The 20339-nt window shown below is 49.5% G+C and overlaps 1 protein-coding gene across 1 annotated transcript in view; it reads right to left on the bottom strand.

Annotated features, from left to right (window-relative positions):
- CIMAP1D (CIMAP1 family member D) overlaps positions 1–6840 on the bottom strand; it is a 46515-nt gene extending 39675 nt beyond the window's left edge. The window contains exons 1-3 of the mRNA XM_066602078.1: positions 6789–6840; positions 283–393; positions 57–170 (exon numbers count right to left, since the gene is read on the bottom strand). Of these exons, the coding sequence (XP_066458175.1) occupies positions 57–170; positions 283–393; positions 6789–6840 (277 nt within the window). The remainder of the gene's footprint in view (positions 1–56; positions 171–282; positions 394–6788) is intronic.
- Positions 6841–20339: the final 13499 nt, after the last annotated feature.

The following is a 20339-nucleotide window of genomic DNA, read 5'->3' on the forward strand; positions in this document are numbered from 1 at the left end:
AGACATCCAGGAGACCCTACTGTGCGTTACAATGTAGGTAACTTACCTGCACTTACCTGCAGTCTTACCTCGCATCAGCATGGAGTAGGCAGGTCCAGCACTCCGGCCATAGCGGGTTATGCATGGCTCTACATAATAGCGAGGTCCCGGACTGCAATCACTCAGATGAGCTGAAGAAGCCAGAAAGAAGAGAGAAACAAGTGAAAGGAACAATAGATAGTCAATATAAAGGAGATACAATGTATCAATGTATCACTGCAAAGACTTAAACCTCACACTCACCGGAGTGACTTGTCTGTCCATGGAAGGAATATGCTGGATTGGAGTACTTGGTGTAGTCGTGGCCCACAAACCCTACTGTAGGGGGCAGGTTGTACCTTCCAGGACCGGGACCTAAAGGAAGAGTCAGGAACTGTGGTCATATGCAATATTAGGAGGTGCAGGTATCTCAGCATGGTAATACAGGTTCTTTATATGTAACAGGGGGGTCAACTGGCCTGCCTGTGGGGGGCTAGCGGAGAAAGCTTCTGCACGAGAAGCTTACTGGAGAATGCATGGGTGCACTCACTTCCCATTGGGACTGAATTCTAAATGTGACTTTATGCATTTCTGTGGAAGATTACTGCGGTTTTGGTTACATGCAAAACTTAAAACTGTTAATCCATTACGCTTCTTCCTGATGCAAATAAGGGAGATGGAACAATGCCTCTGAGGCGCCACCTAGTGGATGGCGGCATTCCTGCAAATCAATGCTTGACCCTTTATGCAAGTCTTCACACAGAGCGCTGTTTTGGGGTGTTTGCCCCTCATCAGTGGGCAGTAGGGTCCTGGCGTGGCCTTTTCCTGATCTCACTGGTGTTCATACTTGGGTGTTCCTCTACATTTGCTGTATGTTGCGATCAAGAGCCTGAAACACGTTTGCCTTGACTTTATATGGGACGCCATCTTTTCTTCCTTTTTTAAAACAGTCAAATAAACTTTTATACACTGAAGTCGGAAATAATGTTTCTATCACCCAAGAAGCGGCTTCATCTCCGTGCTGCGGATGAATCCCCTGCCGAGCCACACAAGCTGGTGAGCCGATGGTTGCTTCTGTAGCTTGTAGAGAACCGCGAGACATCAGAGACCCTCATCTATTGGGCCAGGCTCACATGGCTGCCGGTCCGGCGGGCCGCGCACGTTTCTCTCACACGCTACAAGTACGCAGTAACACGTGTACTTCCTACATACCGTGGGGAATATCTTATTCGCTGGTCGTGACATTTAAGGGTCCTTTTAGACGAGCCCATTTATCGTGTGAACAAGCAAACAAGCGACTGACATCATCGTTGGTTCGAGCGCTCCGTTCATACAGGCAGATACATGGTTGGCTCACAGAACCAGACATCATTCACAATGGTTCAGCCTTCCACATTCGGCATAAGTGACTGAGAGGACTGAACGAGCATCGGTTACACCCAACGGTAAGTCAACGAGCCAACGGGGAGAAAACGAACGGCAAGCGAAAAGTAAGCGATTATCGGTCGGCGTTGGTCTGCGTTTAGACTGAAGATCACTGTTCGTTTTCGCTCGTATGGATGATTTTTGGAACGATATAATGGTTCCGTCTAGAAGCACCCGAGGTTGTGGCTCTGCTCACACCGGCGCTACTTATACTCTATCAAGATCTGGTTGCTTCTTGAAGGTGAGAATAGCGCAGCGTGTCGTGTTATGGAGTAAAAAATAATGAGATACAAAAACAGATGATAACTGGTCATAGAGGATCAGGACTGATAGCCATCCTGCAGCCGGTAACAACATTGCCACAGGAGGTGGGGAGTTCTCCTACAATGGAAGTCTTCAGAGGCGGACAGACATCTGTCTGGGATGATTTAGTGATGCTGCACTGAGCAGGGGGTTGGACCCAATGACCCCCAGAGGACCCAATGACCCCCAGAGGACCCGATGACCCCCAGAGGACCCGATGACCCCGGAGGACCCAATGACCCCCAGAGGACCCAATGACCCCCAGAGGACCTGATGACCCCGGAGGACCCAATGACCCCCGGAGGACCCAATGACCCCCAGAGGACCCGATGACCCCGGAGGACCCAATGACCCCCGGAGGACCCAATGACCCCAGAGGAGCCTTCCAACTCTACCAGTCTATGACCAAGATATCCGTGTGAACAAAGCCTAAATTGGGAATCAAATTTGAAGTATATGTTGTGCTAGCCGATAACATTCTTTAAATGGTCACCACACTTTGCGACAACTTGTGCTTATGCGATAGCCAATGTAATAATAAGCAAAAGTGCAAATCGCTTTACCTCAAATAAAGTTTTCGTGCTGAAAAATGCCTCTAAAGTGCTGCCCACTAGGGACCTCCCTTTTTCCTAATATGCTGCCACTGCCTGTTGTCAAACGACGCTTGTCCCTCACAAGAGATAACAAGATGGAACATAGAAAGTGAGCGGAGGATGTTGTCTTATGCTGCTAGATACAGTCTAGAGAAGGAGGGAGACAGAAGCAGAGTGACACAGATGTGTTGCTGCAGCTAATAGCAAGTGCTTACTGGCACTGACGGCTACTGGAATCACAACTACACTGCTCAGCACTGCTGTATACTGTCCTCCATAATACTGACATTTCTCTTGGTGTCCTATAGAGAGTTGGGGAGTAGAATGATCAGGAAGTACAGCTATACTTTAACATATTTAACATACTGCTTCCGTTGTCACAATTGTCATGGAAAGTTTCCTTCATGTCTGCATTCTGTAAAAAGCTTCCAAATGTTATGAACCTACATGTCAAGGCTCCTCTCTTTGACCCTGGCGGTAGCATAAGGGACTTTGGGTATTATTCCAGAGTGTGGGTTTGATTTGGCTCCGAAGTCTTCTGCTCTGCCGGCCGGGCCTGGTTGACAGACGATCAGTCCCTGTTCCTCCCATGCAGCCAATGAGTGAGTAGTACTTGCTATATAAGCTGCTCGCGCCTTCTGCCTGTGCCAATCATTGTGGAGATTGCCTGGTGTTTGTGTGCTCAGCCCCGGGCTCCGTCTGACTTCCTGATCTGAAACTGAACCTTATTTAATTACCTGCATTCCTGTTTTTATTGTTTTTGTACTTGATATAGTTTACTTTTATCCTGTCCACTTCTGACTGCCTGTGATTGTGACCTTCTGTTCTGTACTTTGTAGTCCTCCTGGTTCTGACCATGCTCTGTACCTTTGGCTCTGTCTCTTCTCTGGTCTACTGGCCCTTGGTTTGTCCGACTCTTTCACCTGTTCGCGACAACAGTCAGCAGCTGGTAGCACCCTGGGGATTCACAGTAGCTGATGACCACAACTCACCTGAAAGGGTTAGAGGGTGAAGACCTACAGGGTATTAGTGTATCTTGACGCCACCGGAACTAGGGGGTGGCGACAAGATACACTCACACAAACAACGCCCCCCACTTGATTGACTGCCCAGGGCTTCATCTCCCCAGGCTGCTGAAGTGAAGTTCCCCTCCTTCCCCCCCAATGCTCGGGATAAATGGGCTGCTGCTCCTGTGAATGTCCCCTCCGCCGCTCGGACTTCATGGTCTGTTGCTGCTGGCAATGTCGGCTCCGCCGCTCCCCAGCCGTCTGCTGTCATAATCTCCCCAGCCTGCTCCTCTAAATTTCCCCTCCGCCAGTCGGCCTTAATAGGCTGCTGCTGCTTTTATTCTGCGCTCCACAGCCGCCTACTGTAAATCCACCCCTCTGGTCGCTGTAGTTTCCTTCAGCTGGCTGAGGAAGTCGCAGTGTTGCGGAGCTGGCAGAACTGAAGCAACAGCTGTGGCGCCGGCCCCACTGACACCTGATGGCATGTGTCAGCGGGGGACCTTCAGACAGCAGACTTTGGAAGCGGTCCAGGCAGCAGAGGAGTCCGTGAGAGCAGCTCCCGTGCCCACTGTTGGAGTGCGAGATGGAGGACTGCGATGCACTGTGCCGGTGGGGTGAGTGTGAGCAGCGGATCTCTAGACACGCACAGCACCGCACACATCATCCACGGAACAACAGCGGGCTCTAATTTGCCTGCTTTGAACGCTACACAGCGGCAGTGGAGCCGACTGTGAGCAGCGCAGCACTTGGCGGAAGCTGCCCTGGGCAGCCAATCCTGCAGGGGGTGTTGGTTGTGGGAGTGTATTTTGACTCTACCCCCTAGTTCCGGTGGCGTCAAGATACACTAATACCAACCCACAGTCCCTAGGATGGCAATTATTTGTCCCCTTGATGTTAAAAGCTTACAGCAATATCTATTAATGACAGATATTTTCCCTTTCAACCTGAAGAAAAAGCAAAAACTCATCTTGTTGGCTTGATCCATTCTCATCTTGTATGGTGGAACTCACTATTAATCAGTCTTCCACTCACTAAACTCCCTTTCTAAGCAGTTTTAAATGAAGCAGCCAAGCCCATCTTTCTTTCCAAGCTTTACACTGTGCCAGTCACTGCACCGATGCCTCCACCCTGTGCCAGTCACTGCACCGATGCCTCCACCCTGTGCTGGTCACTTCTCAATGCTTCCGCTCTGTGCCAGTCACTGCACCGATGCCTCCACATTGTACCAGTCACTACACTGATGCCTCCACCCTGTGCCAGTCACTGCACTGATGACTCCACCCTGTGCCAGTCACTGCATCAATGCCTCCACGCTGTGCCAATCACTGCACCGATGCCTCCACCCTGTGCGGGTCACTTCTCAATACTTCCGCTCTGTGCCAGTCACTGCACCGATGCCTCCACATTGTACCAGTCACTGCACTGATGCCTCCACCTTGTGCCGGTCACTGCACTGATGCCTCCACCTTGTGCCGGTCACTGCACTGATGCCTCCACCCTGTGCCAGTCACTGCACTGATGCCCCCACCCTGTGCCGGTCACTGCATCAATGCCTCCACCCTGTGCCAGTCACTGCACCGATGCCTCTACCCTGTGCTGGTCACTGCATCAATGCCTCCACCTTGTGCCAGGCACTACACTGATACTTCTGCTCTGTGCCAGTCACTGCACCAATGGCTCCAATTTTGTGCCGCTCACTTCCCAAAACTTCCGCCTTGTGCCAGTCACTGCACCGATGCCTCCACCCTGTGCCGGTCACTTCTCAATACTTCCGTTCTGTGCCAGTCACTGCACCGATGCCTCCACATTGTACCAGTCACTGCACTAATGCCACCACCTTGTGCCGGTCACTGCATCAATGCCTCCACCCTGTGCCAGTCACTGCACCGATGCCTCCACCCTGCGCCGGTCACTGCATCAATGCCTCCACCTTGTGCCAGGCACTACAATGATTCTTCCACTCTGTGCCAGTCACTGCACCAATGCCTCCACTTTGTGCTGCTCACTTCCCAAAACGTCCACCCTGTGCCAGTCACTGCACCAAAGCCTCCGCCCTGTGCCGGTCACTGCACTGATGTCTCCACCCTGTGCCGGTCACTGCACTGATGTCTCCACCCTGTGCCGGTCACTGCACTGATGTCTCCACCCTGTGCCGGTCATTGTACTGGTTGCCTGTCCACTAGAGAATACAATTGTCATTCATCACTCTCATTTATAAGGCTCTCCTCAGTGCTGCACCACGTTGTATATCCTCCCTCAGCTCTCTGGTCATCTAATTACTTCAGTTGCTCCATAATCCAAACTTCCTCTTGCATCTCCAAGACTTTCTCCAAGCTGCACCAGTTCTCTGGGATGTGCTACTACAGACAATCAGGTTCATCTCCAACACCCACAGTCTTAAGGGAGCTCTAAAACTTCATCTCCTTAAGGAGGCCAATCCCATCCCCTAATCTAACCTTCCACCTTCATCTCACAGTATTCCACACGCTCCGTGCACCCTACTGCACTATATGTATGTGTGTGTGAATATACCATCCTATCACCTCGTGTCACCCTTATTGACTCCTAGATAGTAAGCTCTTGTGAACAAGGCCCTCAGGGCTCCTTCACACAAGCGCTGCGTCATTGCCAAAGCGCCGCTAAAAATCACATGAGACGGCCATGACCAAGTCACGGCTGCATCTCCCGTTTATACGCCCGTTCAGGCAGCCCGGGTGCGGCGAGTATACGTTAAGTCCAGGATACTGTTGGGTGGGGGGGGGGGGAGAGTTTAGGTCTGCTAAACTCGCTCCCCCTCTCCGGCTGTCGGCAAAGGGAGAAGGTGGGCGCTAGTGTGTTAATCTCCCGCCCCGTCCCCTCCCTTTGCCAACATCCAGCAAGGGGTGGAGTGGGGGAGAGAGCTTAGCATTGCTGCTGCTAAACTTAGGAGTCTATGGGACCAACCGCCGTATTCCAGCCGAAAACATAGGTCCAGAACTATCTTTTCTGGCTGGCGTAAAAACGAGCGTAATGCACACCGTACGCGCCATCTTTTCCGGCCGACCGTGTTTACGAACCCGAACATTGGCCATCTGAACTCATGCATTGGAATCTAATGCATCAGATGGTCATGTATATCGGCCGGCTGATATCGCTCGTGTGAATAAGCCCCAGTTCTTCTCATTGTCTGTTAGCCTAATCCTGTATGTAATGTATCCCTTGATTTGTGGAATATGGAGCCATGCAATACAGATTCCTCTGACCATCATCCAAACAGGAATCCCCTCCAAGTCTGTAGATGCGGCAGGCCACCAGCGACCGCTCCTACGGTTTATTGCGCCATGCTGGCAGTTTTAGCTATAGATTATGTTAAAATACAAGATGCTCTATGGAAGAAAGAAGACAAATAAGATCTACAGAATGGACGGGATCTAGGAAGACCAACCGCCCGGGCGCTACCTACCGCTCTCCTTCGCTGCAATCATGGGGGGTTTTCTTTCAGCATGCGCTCCCATGTTTCGCCCATCGCTCGGCCGCCTCTTCATCAGTAAATGCTATGCAGAAAAATAATGGAATCAGTCCAGTGGATTGCAGAATTTCACCTGGACCCCATTAGTGAGCTTGTCTTGTCACTGCAGGTCACAGCATGGTAATGTGACCGGAGGATGTTCTAATAGGTGTAAGCTTATCCCATGGCTGTCTCATCACCCCTCCCCAACACGGCCATCCGCCCCACTCACTCAGGTTCCAAGTCACTGGTGCAAGACCGGCTCCATTATGACTATTGCAGGCTTCCTTAACCCTTTATCTCCTGCATCCGCCCCTGCAGGCGTCACATTCATGGAATCAGCGCTGTTACTTTATTGTACATTTGATACTTTGTAGTCAGTGTGGTGATGTTTGTGAATGAAGTCATGTGATAGACAGGCCATAGTTACTTCTATGTAAGGACTCTATGGTCACGGGTCTGTTCCACTGGATCGGCGGGGCATCACAAATGTGGTGTTAATATTCACAAAGGGGTCAATACTTAAACCTGGAAGCTACAGGTGAGTCTGACTCCTATTGTGGGTACAATGTATGAAGGGCTTCTAAGAGACGCTGGAGGACCTCTGGGACAATAGCGGTATAACTCCGTATCAGCGGGCTTATGTCGGGGGGTCGCTCCTGTCGGACCAACCTGATCAGCTTCTATAAGGAGGTAAGTTCTCTCCCATTATCTATGATACCCAGGACTGTGACTGTAACAAGGTGGCGCCCTCTACGTCTGCAGGAAAGAAGGTTTCTACACCAACATAGGAGGGGGTTCTTTACAGTAAGAGCAGAGTCACACAAGCATGTTTGCACACAGTTCGGTTGCTTACAAAATGCACAGGGAAAGAGAACATGTTGAACCCATTTCAATAGCTGCTGAGAACAATTGTGTACGACTTGTGTATGTGCAAAGTACAGTAATACATGTGATACACGTGCAAATACACAACGCTCCTTCTGCATAAATGCCCCATAACAGCAAGTGCAGAGAAGCTTATGTCCATGTGAATCTGGCCTAGGAGTAGCGAGACTGCAAGTCTCTGCCTGAGGAGGGCCGATGGAGAACGCAAGAAAAGAAGATAAGATATAAAAAGAATGCTGCCCTTTCTGTCCCATAATTAATAATTCCCCTTTTTAGGCCCATGAGTAATAATGCCCCTTCACTGGCCCACTTAAGTAATAATGCCCCTTCACTGGCCCACCTAAGTAATAATGCCCCTTCACTGGCCCACCTAAGTAATAATGCCCCTTCACTGGCCCACCTAAGTAATAATGCCCCTTCACTGGCCTACCTAAGTAATAATGCCCCTTCACTGGCCTACCTAAGTAATAATGCCCCTTCAGTGACCCACCTAAGTAATAATGCCCCTTCACTGGCCAATCTGAGTAATAATGCCCCTTCAGTGGCTCACCTGAGTAATAATGCCCCTTCACTGGCCTACCTAAGTAATAATGCCCCTTCAGTGACCCACCTAAGTAATAATGCCCCTTCACTGGCCTACCTAAGTAATAATGCCCCTTCACTGGCTCACCTAAGTAATAATGCCCCTTCACTGGCCCATCTATGTAATAATGCCCCTTCACTGGTCCACCTAAGTAATAATGCCCCTTCACTGGCTCACCTAAGTAATAATGCCCCTTCACTGGCTCACCTAAGTAATAATGCCCCTTCACTGGCTCACCTAAGTAATAATGCCCCTTCACTGGCTCACCTAAGTAATAATGCCCCTTCACTGGCCCATCTATGTAATAATGTCCCTTCACTGGTCCACCTAAGTAATAATACCCCTTTACTGGCCCACCTAAGTAATAATGCCCCTTCACTGGCCCACCTGAGTAATAATGCCCCTTCACTGGCCCATCTGAGTAATAATGCCCCTTCACTGGCCCATCTGAGTAATAATGCCCCTTCACTGGCCCACCTGAGTAATAATGCCCCATCAGTGACCCACCTGAGTAATAATGCCCCATCAGTGACCCACCTGAGTAATAATGCCCCATCAGTGACCCACCTGAGTAATAATGCCCCTTCAGTGAAACACCTAAGTAATAATGCCCCTTCAGTGACCCACCTAAGTAATAATGCCCCTTCACTGGCCAATCTGAGTAATAATGCCCCTTCACTGGCTCACCTAAGTAATAATGCCCCTTCACTGGCCCATCTATGTAATAATGCCCCTTCACTGGTCCACCTAAGTAATAATGCCCCTTCACTGGCTCACCTAAGTAATAATGCCCCTTCACTGGCTCACCTAAGTAATAATGCCCCTTCACTGGCCCATCTATGTAATAATGTCCCTTCACTGGTCCACCTAAGTAATAATACCCCTTTACTAGCCCACCTAAGTAATAATGCCCCTTCACTGGCCCACCTGAGTAATAATGCCCCTTCACTGGCCCATCTGAGTAATAATGCCCCTTCACTGGCCCATCTGAGTAATAATGCCCCTTCACTGGCCCACCTAAGTAATAATGCCCCATCAGTGACCCACCTGAGTAATAATGCCCCATCAGTGACCCACCTGAGTAATAATGCCCCTTCAGTGAAACACCTAAGTAATGATGCCCCTTCAGTGACCCACCTAAGTAATAATGCCCCTTCACTGGCCAATCTGAGTAATAATGCCCCTTCAGTGGCTCACCTGAGTAATAATACCCCTTCACTGGGCCATCTGAGTAATCATGTCCCTTCACTGACCCATCTGAGTAATAATGCCCCTTCACTGACCCACCTAAGTAATAATGTCCCATCAGTGACCCACCTGAGTAATAATGCCCCATCAGTGACCCACCTGAGTAATAATGCCCCTTCAGTGAAACACCTGAGTAATAATGCCCCTTCACTGGCCCATCTGAGTAATAATGCCCCTTCACTGGCCCACCTAAGTAATAATGCCCCAGCAGTGACCCACCTGAGTAATAATGCCCCATCAGTGACCCACCTGAGTAATAATGCCCCTTCAGTGAAACACCTAAGTAATGATGCCCCTTCAGTGACCCACCTAAGTAATAATGCCCCTTCACTGGCCAATCTGAGTAATAATGCCCCTTCAGTGGCTCACCTGAGTAATAATACCCCTTCACTGGGCCATCTGAGTAATCATGTCCCTTCACTGACCCACCTAAGTAATAATACCCCTTCACTTGGCCACCTAAGTAATAATGCCCCTTCACTGGCCCACCTAAGTAATAATGTCCCTTCAGTGACCCACCTGAGTAATAATGCCCCTTCACTGACCCACCTAAGTAATAATGCCCCTTCAGTGGCTCATCTGAGTAATAATGCCCCTTCAGTGACCCACCTGAGTAATAATGCCCCTTCACTGACCTACTTAAGTAATAATGCCCCTTCACTGACTCACCTAAGTAATAATGCCCCTTCACTGGCCTACCTAAGTAATAATGCCCCTTCACTGGCCAATCTGAGTAATAATGCCCCTTCAGTGGCTCACCTGAGTAATAATACCCCTTCACTGGGCCATCTGAGTAATCATGTCCCTTCACTGACCCACCTAAGTAATAATACCCCTTCACTTGGCCACCTAAGTAATAATGCCCCTTCACTGGCCCACCTAAGTAATAATGTCCCTTCAGTGACCCACCTGAGTAATAATGCCCCTTCACTGACCCACCTAAGTAATAATGCCCCTTCAGTGGCTCATCTGAGTAATAATGCCCCTTCAGTGACCCACCTGAGTAATAATGCCCCTTCACTGACCTACTTAAGTAATAATGCCCCTTCACTGACCCACCTAAGTAATAATGCCCCTTCACTGGCCTACCTAAGTAATAATGCCCCTTTACTGACCCACCTAAGTAATAATGCCCCTTCACTGACCCACCTAAGTAATAATACCCCTTCACTTGGCCACCTAAGTAATAAACGACTGTAAACGACTCTCAGAATAGTGGGGTCTTCGGCCCCTCCGCCACATGTGTCTGTTCATAGCGTTAGATGCAGGCTCTGAACGCTGGCATCTAACGCCATGGCTGTGGGCAATGCTTTCTAAATGAAAGATGGAGGGCTGCGCTGAACGCACGAAGGTCGCAGCCAGAAAAGGAGACCCGACATTTTGTTCGGGGCGCTGCGTTCACGTTATCAGACCCTGCATTGTTTACAGGTTGCCACGGAGACCGTTGGTCCCTCAGCGGCAACTTGAAAAAATGCAGGGCAGGCAGCCCCACAAGCACACAGAGATCGCGCTCACATCCGTCAGCTCCAGCGGCAGCTCCTGGCAGCACCTCGTCTCAGTGTGCTTACCTCCAATCATCTTCCTGCACTCCCAGTCACGTCTGCTGGAAGGAGCCTTGTGAAGGGAGAGCAGGCAGCACATTAATACTAGATAACGATTATTGGGGCCGATGATAAAATACTTCTTCTCATAGACCGAATATTAATTCTAAGTTTCATCTGTAACTTTAATATATTTTCCTGTTATTAATAGTTAGAAGTTAATAAGAAATTCAACAGTTTAAGGGTGCATCCTCTCCACCTCCCTGCACTATTTTCAATGAGGAGAGGTGGGACGGGGTGGAGCTAATTCCCGGACCTTAGCCCCGCCCTCGCTCCACCTCCTCTCATTGCAAATCGTGTAGAGGGGCGGAGAGGGGGCGGGAGCTCAGAGCACTGCTCCTGGCCCTTCCAGCCTCCTCCCTCTGCAGACAGAGACACCCGGCCGTCGTAAATACCCGGCCGATATACGGTCGTCTGAATGCACCCTAAAGTTCTAAAAGAAAACTATAATTTATTTGCTGATTTTTGCTTTATTAACCCCAGACCTGCTTTATTTTTATACAGCATTTTAAAAAGTCGATATATCGAAATATTGATAGTTTTACAATAATCGATAGTTTGTTCAGCGATAGTCGATGTTTTTGTGTTGCTGTCCCAACCTTACATCAGGCGGGTTCCCCAAAAACCCATTCAGACATTGATGAAGAACATCTGCAGCGATCCGATTCCTATTTTGTGTGACCCCACATCATCTAGCCGCTTTAAGGCACACGGGCATTTTTTACCACAATTAACGCGGCGTTTTTAACGCTGCGGTAATTGCCGTGTAATGCTCCTATTGAAGTCAATGGGGCCTCACAGACGAGTTTGATTTTGGAGCGCTGTCTACTGTATCTTGGTCATTTTAGCGCACCTCATCACTCATCACAATGAAGGGTGCGCTAAAACACGCTGTCGACCGCAGCTCCCTGCAGCCAAAAACGAAAGTGAGATTTTGGCGCTTTGTCGCGTTCCTGTGTGAGACGACCCTCAGTGAGATTTTTCCGCTATGAATTGATAATCCTGATAGTTACATATTAAATCTTCCTGAATCCGGCAAAGCACAATAACGAGGAATCTCATCCATCCTGCAGCCTTTATTAACTAACGGAATGCCCCGAGGTTCGGGCTTCTTTATGTTGATGCTTCATCAAACATGGTAATCATTCATTGAGTCAATTAGTGCCTTTTGGTTTCTCGCCTTCATTAGAGTTGAGCGAACCTACTCTTCCGAGTTTGATGCTCGTTCGAGTATTAGCATACTTGATGGTACTTGCTACTCGAGCGAGCATCACGCCGTGTTCGACCCCGCCCCAGTTTTGGCCGCTCCCCACCGCTGACATGTCAGATTTGACCCCTCCCCACTGCGCACGTCAACGGTAGTTTGTGGCTGGCTTGGCAGAGGAGAGAGAGAGAGAGAGAGAGAGAGAGAGAGAGAGAGAGAGAACAAGCACAGGGAAAAAAAAGCTCGCAGCCGGCGGGCCAAATGCAAAAATGCTCGAGTCTCCCAGTGAAGTCAATGGGATTCGTTACTCAAATGGAACTCTCGAATTTTACTAAAAACTCGACTCAAATGACGAGGACCCGAGCATTTTGGTGCTCGCTCATCTCTAGCCTTCAGAAGTGCGATATATTTTTATATCCTCATAATATCTCTCAACCCACAGCATGGTAAGAGGGACACTTGTGGATCATTATGTGAAATATCCCCACAGCTCCATACAATGGGATATTTATATGAATATCAGTCCAAAAACCATCTGAAAATAGACACTCCAGAAATCTGCAGAATAAATGTGGATTGTGCTGCAAAATTTGCCCCAAGGCCGCCTGCAGACCGCCAGGTCAGATCCCGACCCGAGCCCCTGCAGGGACCAGTGCGGCGCTCACCTCTCCCGCGGCATCCTCAGACATCCTGTCCACGTGCGAAAACGTCACATTAACACGTTCTATTCCCATCCAAGAATCAGACAAGATCAGGACATGCTGCTTTTTATTTTTTACTCGGACTATCAAATGAATGGCTACTATTTCCGGGACTAATTCTGTCCGATATTCAGACTGAAAATCAAAGAGAAAGAAAACGCCCGCCCCTTACCTCATGAATGATCCGAACCCTTCAGGGATCGCTGCATCGGATTGATACAATGTGTGACGGATAGTTCACCTTTATGCTGCGTGTAAAGACACTTGTCATCACATGAAAAAAAACAGGGCAAAAAATGATCAGGCTCTGATAGGTGGAGAGAACAGGAAGCGCTACATGTATCCATTTGTGACTGCAATCATTACATTGTATCTCACTCACAGACCCGTCAGTCAACAGATACAACCTGTCCCCAGCAGTGGGATGACATTAGTGCCATGACGTCCATTTATAACGCAACCCATGAGGCTTTAGCAGGTCATCGGCAGCTGATCTAGTCACCGACACAACGCATCGACTTCAATGGGTCCCATCAGATAGCAAACATACTGCGTTCCTGCCACGTAACGTAATGGTAAAGTGACAACGTGACTGAAATCTCCTGAATGGTATGATGTCATCATGTGTGACTTAGTAACATAGTATGTTAGGCTGATAATCCGCTAATTCACACAGCAGCACTAGAGACCGCGAACATCCCTCGGTGTTATATACGCCTAATTCCCAAGGCAAGGGGAACAATGCACAGCCGGCTTAGGTCCGAACCGAGAAAACCATCCAGATAAGATGTCTAGAATCCAGGCAGCAGGAGACGAAGGGAAAGGTTACAGTCCTTATTCCTCCATAGAATAAACACAGAGCCGCCAACAGAATGCCACTTTTCCCTTCATCTCCTGCTGCCTGGATTGTATAGAAGATGTATAGATCTTATCTGGATGTTTGCTGAATGACAACGTCCATCTGGTTCAGCCTGTGAGCTCTGAAGACGATACTGTTACACAATCCGAGAATGAAATGAAGTATAAAACATTGTCCTAAACAGGGGTGTCAGACGCATCTCCCCGAGGGCCACATCCACAATATGGTTGGGTTGCTGATCCGGGCAAAACATCCGGACAATCCCCGATGCGCGGATCGTCAGACGACTTAAAGATGCACCTCATAAAAGCATACCAAATCCCGATCTGGTCCCCCACCCCACAATACACTCCATGCCCCTCCCTATGGCATGTACACTTCCTGCCCCGCACCTCCTGTACTACCCCCCCACCCTGTATGTGTCCTAAAAACTACATATCACATGTTATCGTAACATTGCTGTATTCCTTCTTGCTCCACCTGCCCCTGTACCTCCTGTATCACCCCACCCCCCATGCTCCACCGCCTGCCCCTGTACCTCTAATATCACCCCATCCCCCGTATTCCGGCTGCCCATGTACCTCCAATATCACCCCATCCCCCGTGCTCCATAGCCTGCCCTTGTAACCTTCTGTATCACCCCACCCCCATGCTCCGACTGCCCCTGTACTTCCTGTATCACCCCACCCCCGTGCTCCACCGCCTGCCACTGTACCCCCTGTATCACCCCACCCCCATGTTCCGACTGTCCCTGTACCCCCTGTATCACCCCACCCCCGTGCTCCACTGCCTGCCCTTGTAACCCTATATATCACCCCACCCACGTGCTCCACCTGCCTCTGTACTTCCTGTATCACCCCATCCCCCGTGCTCCATAGCCTGCCCCTGTACTACGGCTGCCCCTGTGCCTCCTGTATAACCCCACCCCAGTGCTCCACCGCCTGCCCTTGTAACCTTCTATATCACCCCACCCCTGACTGCCCCTGTACCTCCTGTATCACCCCACCCCCATGCTCCACCGCCTGCCCCTGTACCTTCTATATTACCCCACCCCCGTGCTCCATAGCCTGCCCTTGTAACCTTCTATATCACCCCACCCCCAACTGCCCCTGTACCTCCTGTATCACCCCACCCCCATGCTCCACCACCTGCCCCTGTACCTCCTGTATCACCCCACCCCCATGCTCCACCACCTGCCCCTGTACCTCCTGTATCACCCCAGCCCCTTTGTTTCTAAATATTAACTACCACATGTAGCTTTTTTAATTCCTGTGGATTTTGTATTGTTTGTGTTCCCCGTGAGCCTTGAAATCGCTGAGGAATAAGTTGGCGCTAAACAAATAAAGATTATTATTACATGTGTTTTTCATTTGGACTGTAATTACTCATTGAAGTTAATGGGATGGAGTATATATGCATAATACATGCATGGTCACTGCGTATTTACTAGAGATGAGCGAGCACCAAAATGCTCGGGTGCTCGTTGCTCGAGTCGAACTTTCCTTAATACTCGAGAGCTTGAAGTCAATGGGCAACTCAAGCATTTTTGTATATAACCAAACACCAGAAAACATCAAAAAGTCATGGGAACACCACAGAAATGGATAGGGAAGGGCAGGGGCATCATGCATGGGTGCATCTGAGGCTCCCAGGTCCCACTATTAAGCCAAAATGGGGTCAAGAGTCTGGCGTCACCCCCCTAACAATTTACCTTGGACAAACCCTCATTGGCAAGGCACATGCACTGGCGCATCTTAGCTAAGCACCACACTAGCTGCAACCAAGGACAATCACTGCCTGCGGGTGACACTGCTCTCTCTTCTACTGGGTTACATGCTGGCATTGCTGTCCAACCCCCCTCCCCCCCCCCCCCCCGCATGACCCTGCGTCCACAGCGCACACAAAAGTGTCCCTGCGCAGCCTTCAGCTGCCCTCATGCCACACGCTCGCTTCATAGCCATACCACCCTCATGTCGATTTATAAGTGCATCTGCCATGAGGAGGAACCGGAGGCACACACTGCAGAGGGTTGGCAGGGCCAGGCAGTGACCCTCTTTGAAAGTGTGGGTGATAGCCCACAATGCTGATGAAAATGGATGATAAATTGATGTACGATCATCATTCCAATCCCGTGCCACCTCCGTCACAAAATTGTCAGGAGCCGCAACTGTGGGCATAAAGGGGACTCAGGTGCCTGCACTTCTACACATCTCCACAATGCAGCAATACTCTGTGTGGGAAGCACGTGAGCGGGCCCAGGGTCAGGTTTAGTCCCAGCCTCCACCTTGTGTGACCCAAGGTGCCCTGAGTTACATAGCAATGGGAAATCCATGTGTCCCCACACAATTCATTCTGTGAAGGTGTCAGATAGCTGAACACCGCAATGGGAAGTCTTTGAGTTACTTGGTGTCGCCTATGCTGTCGGTGCACAAAGATGGTATTACACAAGAAGAAATCAGAGTGCCCAAATATGGCAGAGTTTCACCCCGCCAAGGACCTCGGCCCACATTTCTGCCCTAGTCAGTCAGTGTATTTGTGCCGGACAGGTAAAACATCGCAATGGGAAGTCTTTGTGCACTCACAGCATAGGGGAGCCAAAGGAACCCAAGGAAAGTATTACACATAAAGAAATCAGAGTGCCCAAACAAGGCAGTTTCACCCCGTCAAGGACCTCGGCCTCAGCTCACACCCTCATTAATCGTGGGCATAAAGCGGACTCGGATGCTTATGCAGCTGTGAACGTCTCATTAATGCAGTAACTCTCCTTTTGTTTGGCCCAAACCAGAGTCTCAGATAACTGTGGTAACACAGGAGAAAATACATGTTGCCCAGCGCTGATCCCCAGACACCAAGCAGGAGGAGGAGGTGGCATAATAAGGCCGAGAAACCATGATCGAGGTAGGACCCGCAATAGTCTGTGTGGGAGGTATGTGAGCGGGCCCTGGGTCAGGCTGGGTCCCAGCCTCCACCTTGTGTGACCCAAGGTGCCGTGAGTTACCGTATTTTTCGCTTTATAAGATGCACTTTTTCCGCCTCCAAAGCGGGGGGGGGGGGGAGTTCCTGTGTCTTATAAAGCGAATGAGCCGAAAATTCGTTCCGATCGCCATTTTTAGCGCGATCGCGAATTTAACGCACGGACGTGATTTATTTAGCGCGATTGCGCGTTAAATTCGCGATTGCACAAACAGATGTGCGATCAATTAGAAGATTTCTTTCCTCCTGTCAAAAAAAAAAACATTACTCACCTCCCCCGCATTCTGCGGCGCTGCTGCAGGCTGTTGCTCCCTCCTGGTCCCCGGCAGAGCATTGCTTTCTGGAATGCGGGGCTTGAAATCCCCGCCTGATATGAAGCTGGGGAGCCCAGAAACTTGCCTCTCTCCTAATCCCACAGCAGCCGGCTGTGATTCACCATGACCAGGAACTCAGCTTGTGCCCACACCCTTACTTGGACGCCCGCGTCCTCTTCCACATCCACGTCCTCGACCCTTACCCCTACTCCTCATCATGGTGGATTAACCCTTTCCAATCCACTGTCTGACGTCTAAGACATTCTGATTGAAGGCTGTACAGCTCCGATGTCGGAAGACGTCCGTCAGGGTATTCTTACTGTATATTACTGACCGCTCTGTTGCAGGCGGCCTCTCCAGCATGTCCCATACCGCTGTACTGGCTCTAGCCTGCAGATAGCGCCATTGTATAATGGCAAAAAGAGAAAGCCCCCAAGGAAACCCTGAATCCAAAATTGGATTGCAAAGGGTTAAGAATAGAGCAGGGCCCAAATAAATTACCCCACTGTACAGCGCTGACAACTGTGGCTTAATTCACCGCACAGAGACTTGTAGATAGCGGAGGCTCTATGCTGTGACCGCTGTCTTGCGCCGATACCTAGGGGTAATTTACCGCTCGCAGAGACTTGTAGATAAGAGAGGCTGTATGGAGGGGGAGAAGACTGTAAAGCCAGTGGATAGTGCTGGTAACTGCGGCGATCTCAACCCCACCAAGGAAAGGGTATTGTGAGACTCTCTGCACAGCGGCAGAGCTGAAATACTCTGCAGTGGCCCCGGTAATATTACAGTACTGTTTAGCGGTGAGACCGCTGTCTAATGCACTGCAGACACAGAACGGTATAACTGAAGTCGTTCGCAGCAGGCTAGGAGATGTTAGAGGGCAGTTTCAGGGTGAGAGCTGGTTGTACGGCACTGCAGCCTGAGAACGCTATTACTGACAGGCTGGGAACAGGTCTAGATGCGTAATAAAAAAATGGATGCACTACTACTACCAGCCAGCCACAACTGTAAAGCACATGGTCAGATGTAGCCCTAAGAAGGACCGTTGGGGTTCTTGTACGGAGAATCAGGACTGTATAACTTTCCCTATAGAAGCGGCTCTGTCCCTAAACTCTGCGTAATACACTGCAGACTGAGAACGCTATAGTTGTAATGGCATGCACAACCAAAGATGCTTAAAAAGAAAACTGGTGCACTACTGCTCCCAGCCAGCCACAACTGTAATGCACACTATGAAGAGTGAGTAGCCCTAAGAAGGACTGTTGGGGTTCTTGAAGACTGGATCCTACTCTAATATCAGTCCCTATATCAGCAGCAGCACTGTCCCTAACCTCTGCCAGCATGTGTCTGAGGCGGGACCAGTTTAAGTACTCAGCGGTCACCTGATCTCCCCAGCCACTCACTACTGTGGGGTGGGATAGGGCTGGCATGTCACAGCAGGAAGTGGTAATGCCTTCCCCGCATGTCTATTGGCTAGAAAATGGCGCTAAACATGCGGGGAAGGAAATGGAATTGACTCGAGTACCGCATGGTGTTCGTCTCGAGTAACGAGCATCTCGAACACCCTAATACTCGAACGAGCAGCAAGCTTGGACCAGTGTGCTCGCTCATCTCTGCAGGAGCGGTCTATGGGAATTTCATTTTTTGTAAAGTACTGTTAGTATGCGTGCAAAAAAATGCAGGAAGGTCCAAATATGTGGTGAGTGCGCACAGTGTCAGTCTGAACAGGCTGCATGCTTCACGGACTGGAACGGCATCCGTCGGTGTGAATGAGCCCCACATGTAGCTCCTTTCTGCCTATAGTTGGCTAAGGTCTCCGGGAAAGGTGCAGAAGTGGTTTTTTTTTGCATCCTGACCTCATTGTGGGCGATATAAAATGGCATGGAGGGACAGATTCGGCCCACAGTCAGTGAGTTTGACACATGTGGTCTAAAGTTAACATGAAGATGCAGAATCTCTGGTGCAGGTCTGAGTCTAGAAGCCACCAGCAGACTGACATCCCGTGGTGCGGGGGACTCTTGCTGTCACCCAGAGCTGTAGTTTGCTCCAGGTGCCCGAGGTCCAGGGCCTAGGGCAACATTTACACAGAAAACAGGTTTTTTCTTGTTGCGCCTTCAGCCCCCTGGTGGACGGCTTCTTTTGTGCATTAATGAGCAGCCAACTTATTTTATTTTTCATGGTGGTGTTCTAAAAAACATGACAATCTTCTTTTCCTTTGTCAACCTAGTCAGAATGCAAGCCATGAAGCTACAGCAGGTCATCCGACCCGATCACCGACAGAATGCATCGACTTCAATGGGTCCCATCAGACAACAAAAATACGGCTGCGGTCCTGCCACGTAGCGTGATGGAAAAGTGACAACATGACGAAATCTCCTGCATGGTATGATGGATTGGCAGGGCGCCAGGCAGGAAGGTCTTCTTTATGTGGACACAGCAAGTGGAGCAGGTTTGGAGATGAATGTTTATTATAACCCCTTTAATAGCACTGGCCCATTAGGAGTCCAGGAGCTGCATGGGTGGGCAACCAGAGGGGTAAGTCACATCTGCTGAGGACGAGGCATAGGGATTGGTAACAGAGAATAGTTTACAATACCCCCTTCTTGGATCCGGGACGCAGATGGAATTTATGGATGAGAGAGGGTCCATTAATAGTCTCAGCGGGTTCCTAAGATTTCTAGTCAATGAAATACCCAAATCTTTCCTCTGGACTTCTTGACATCCAAGATCTCCAACTCGGCATTAGGACCAGATAACGCTGCTGTAGGAAGAGGGTGTGGCAAATTTTCCGACTTTCAAAATTCAATAATGAGGTAGGCTAAAAAGTTGCAGCTTGACTAGAGATTTTCAAAAATGTTTTTAAATTGATGTAATTTGGTTTTGCTTGATAAACGAGCATGTAAAAATGAGGGACACATAATCTCCTATCCTATCCTGTTAGTGCTGATGATCACTCAACTCCTGTCACACAGTGATAACAGAGGAGATCACAGCTCAGCCTCCTGACTGTATACTCATGGTAATTAGCTTATTTAGAAAAATATCAAATTAATGATAAACTGTCCCCCACGCAGGCAGAAATGGTACAGCCTACAGCTAATGCTGTGCTGATGCATCATCAGAGTGAAAGTAAAA

The sequence above is a fragment of the Eleutherodactylus coqui genome, chromosome 5, assembly GCF_035609145.1.
Source record: "Eleutherodactylus coqui strain aEleCoq1 chromosome 5, aEleCoq1.hap1, whole genome shotgun sequence".
NCBI classification, from domain to species: Eukaryota; Metazoa; Chordata; class Amphibia; order Anura; family Eleutherodactylidae; genus Eleutherodactylus; species Eleutherodactylus coqui.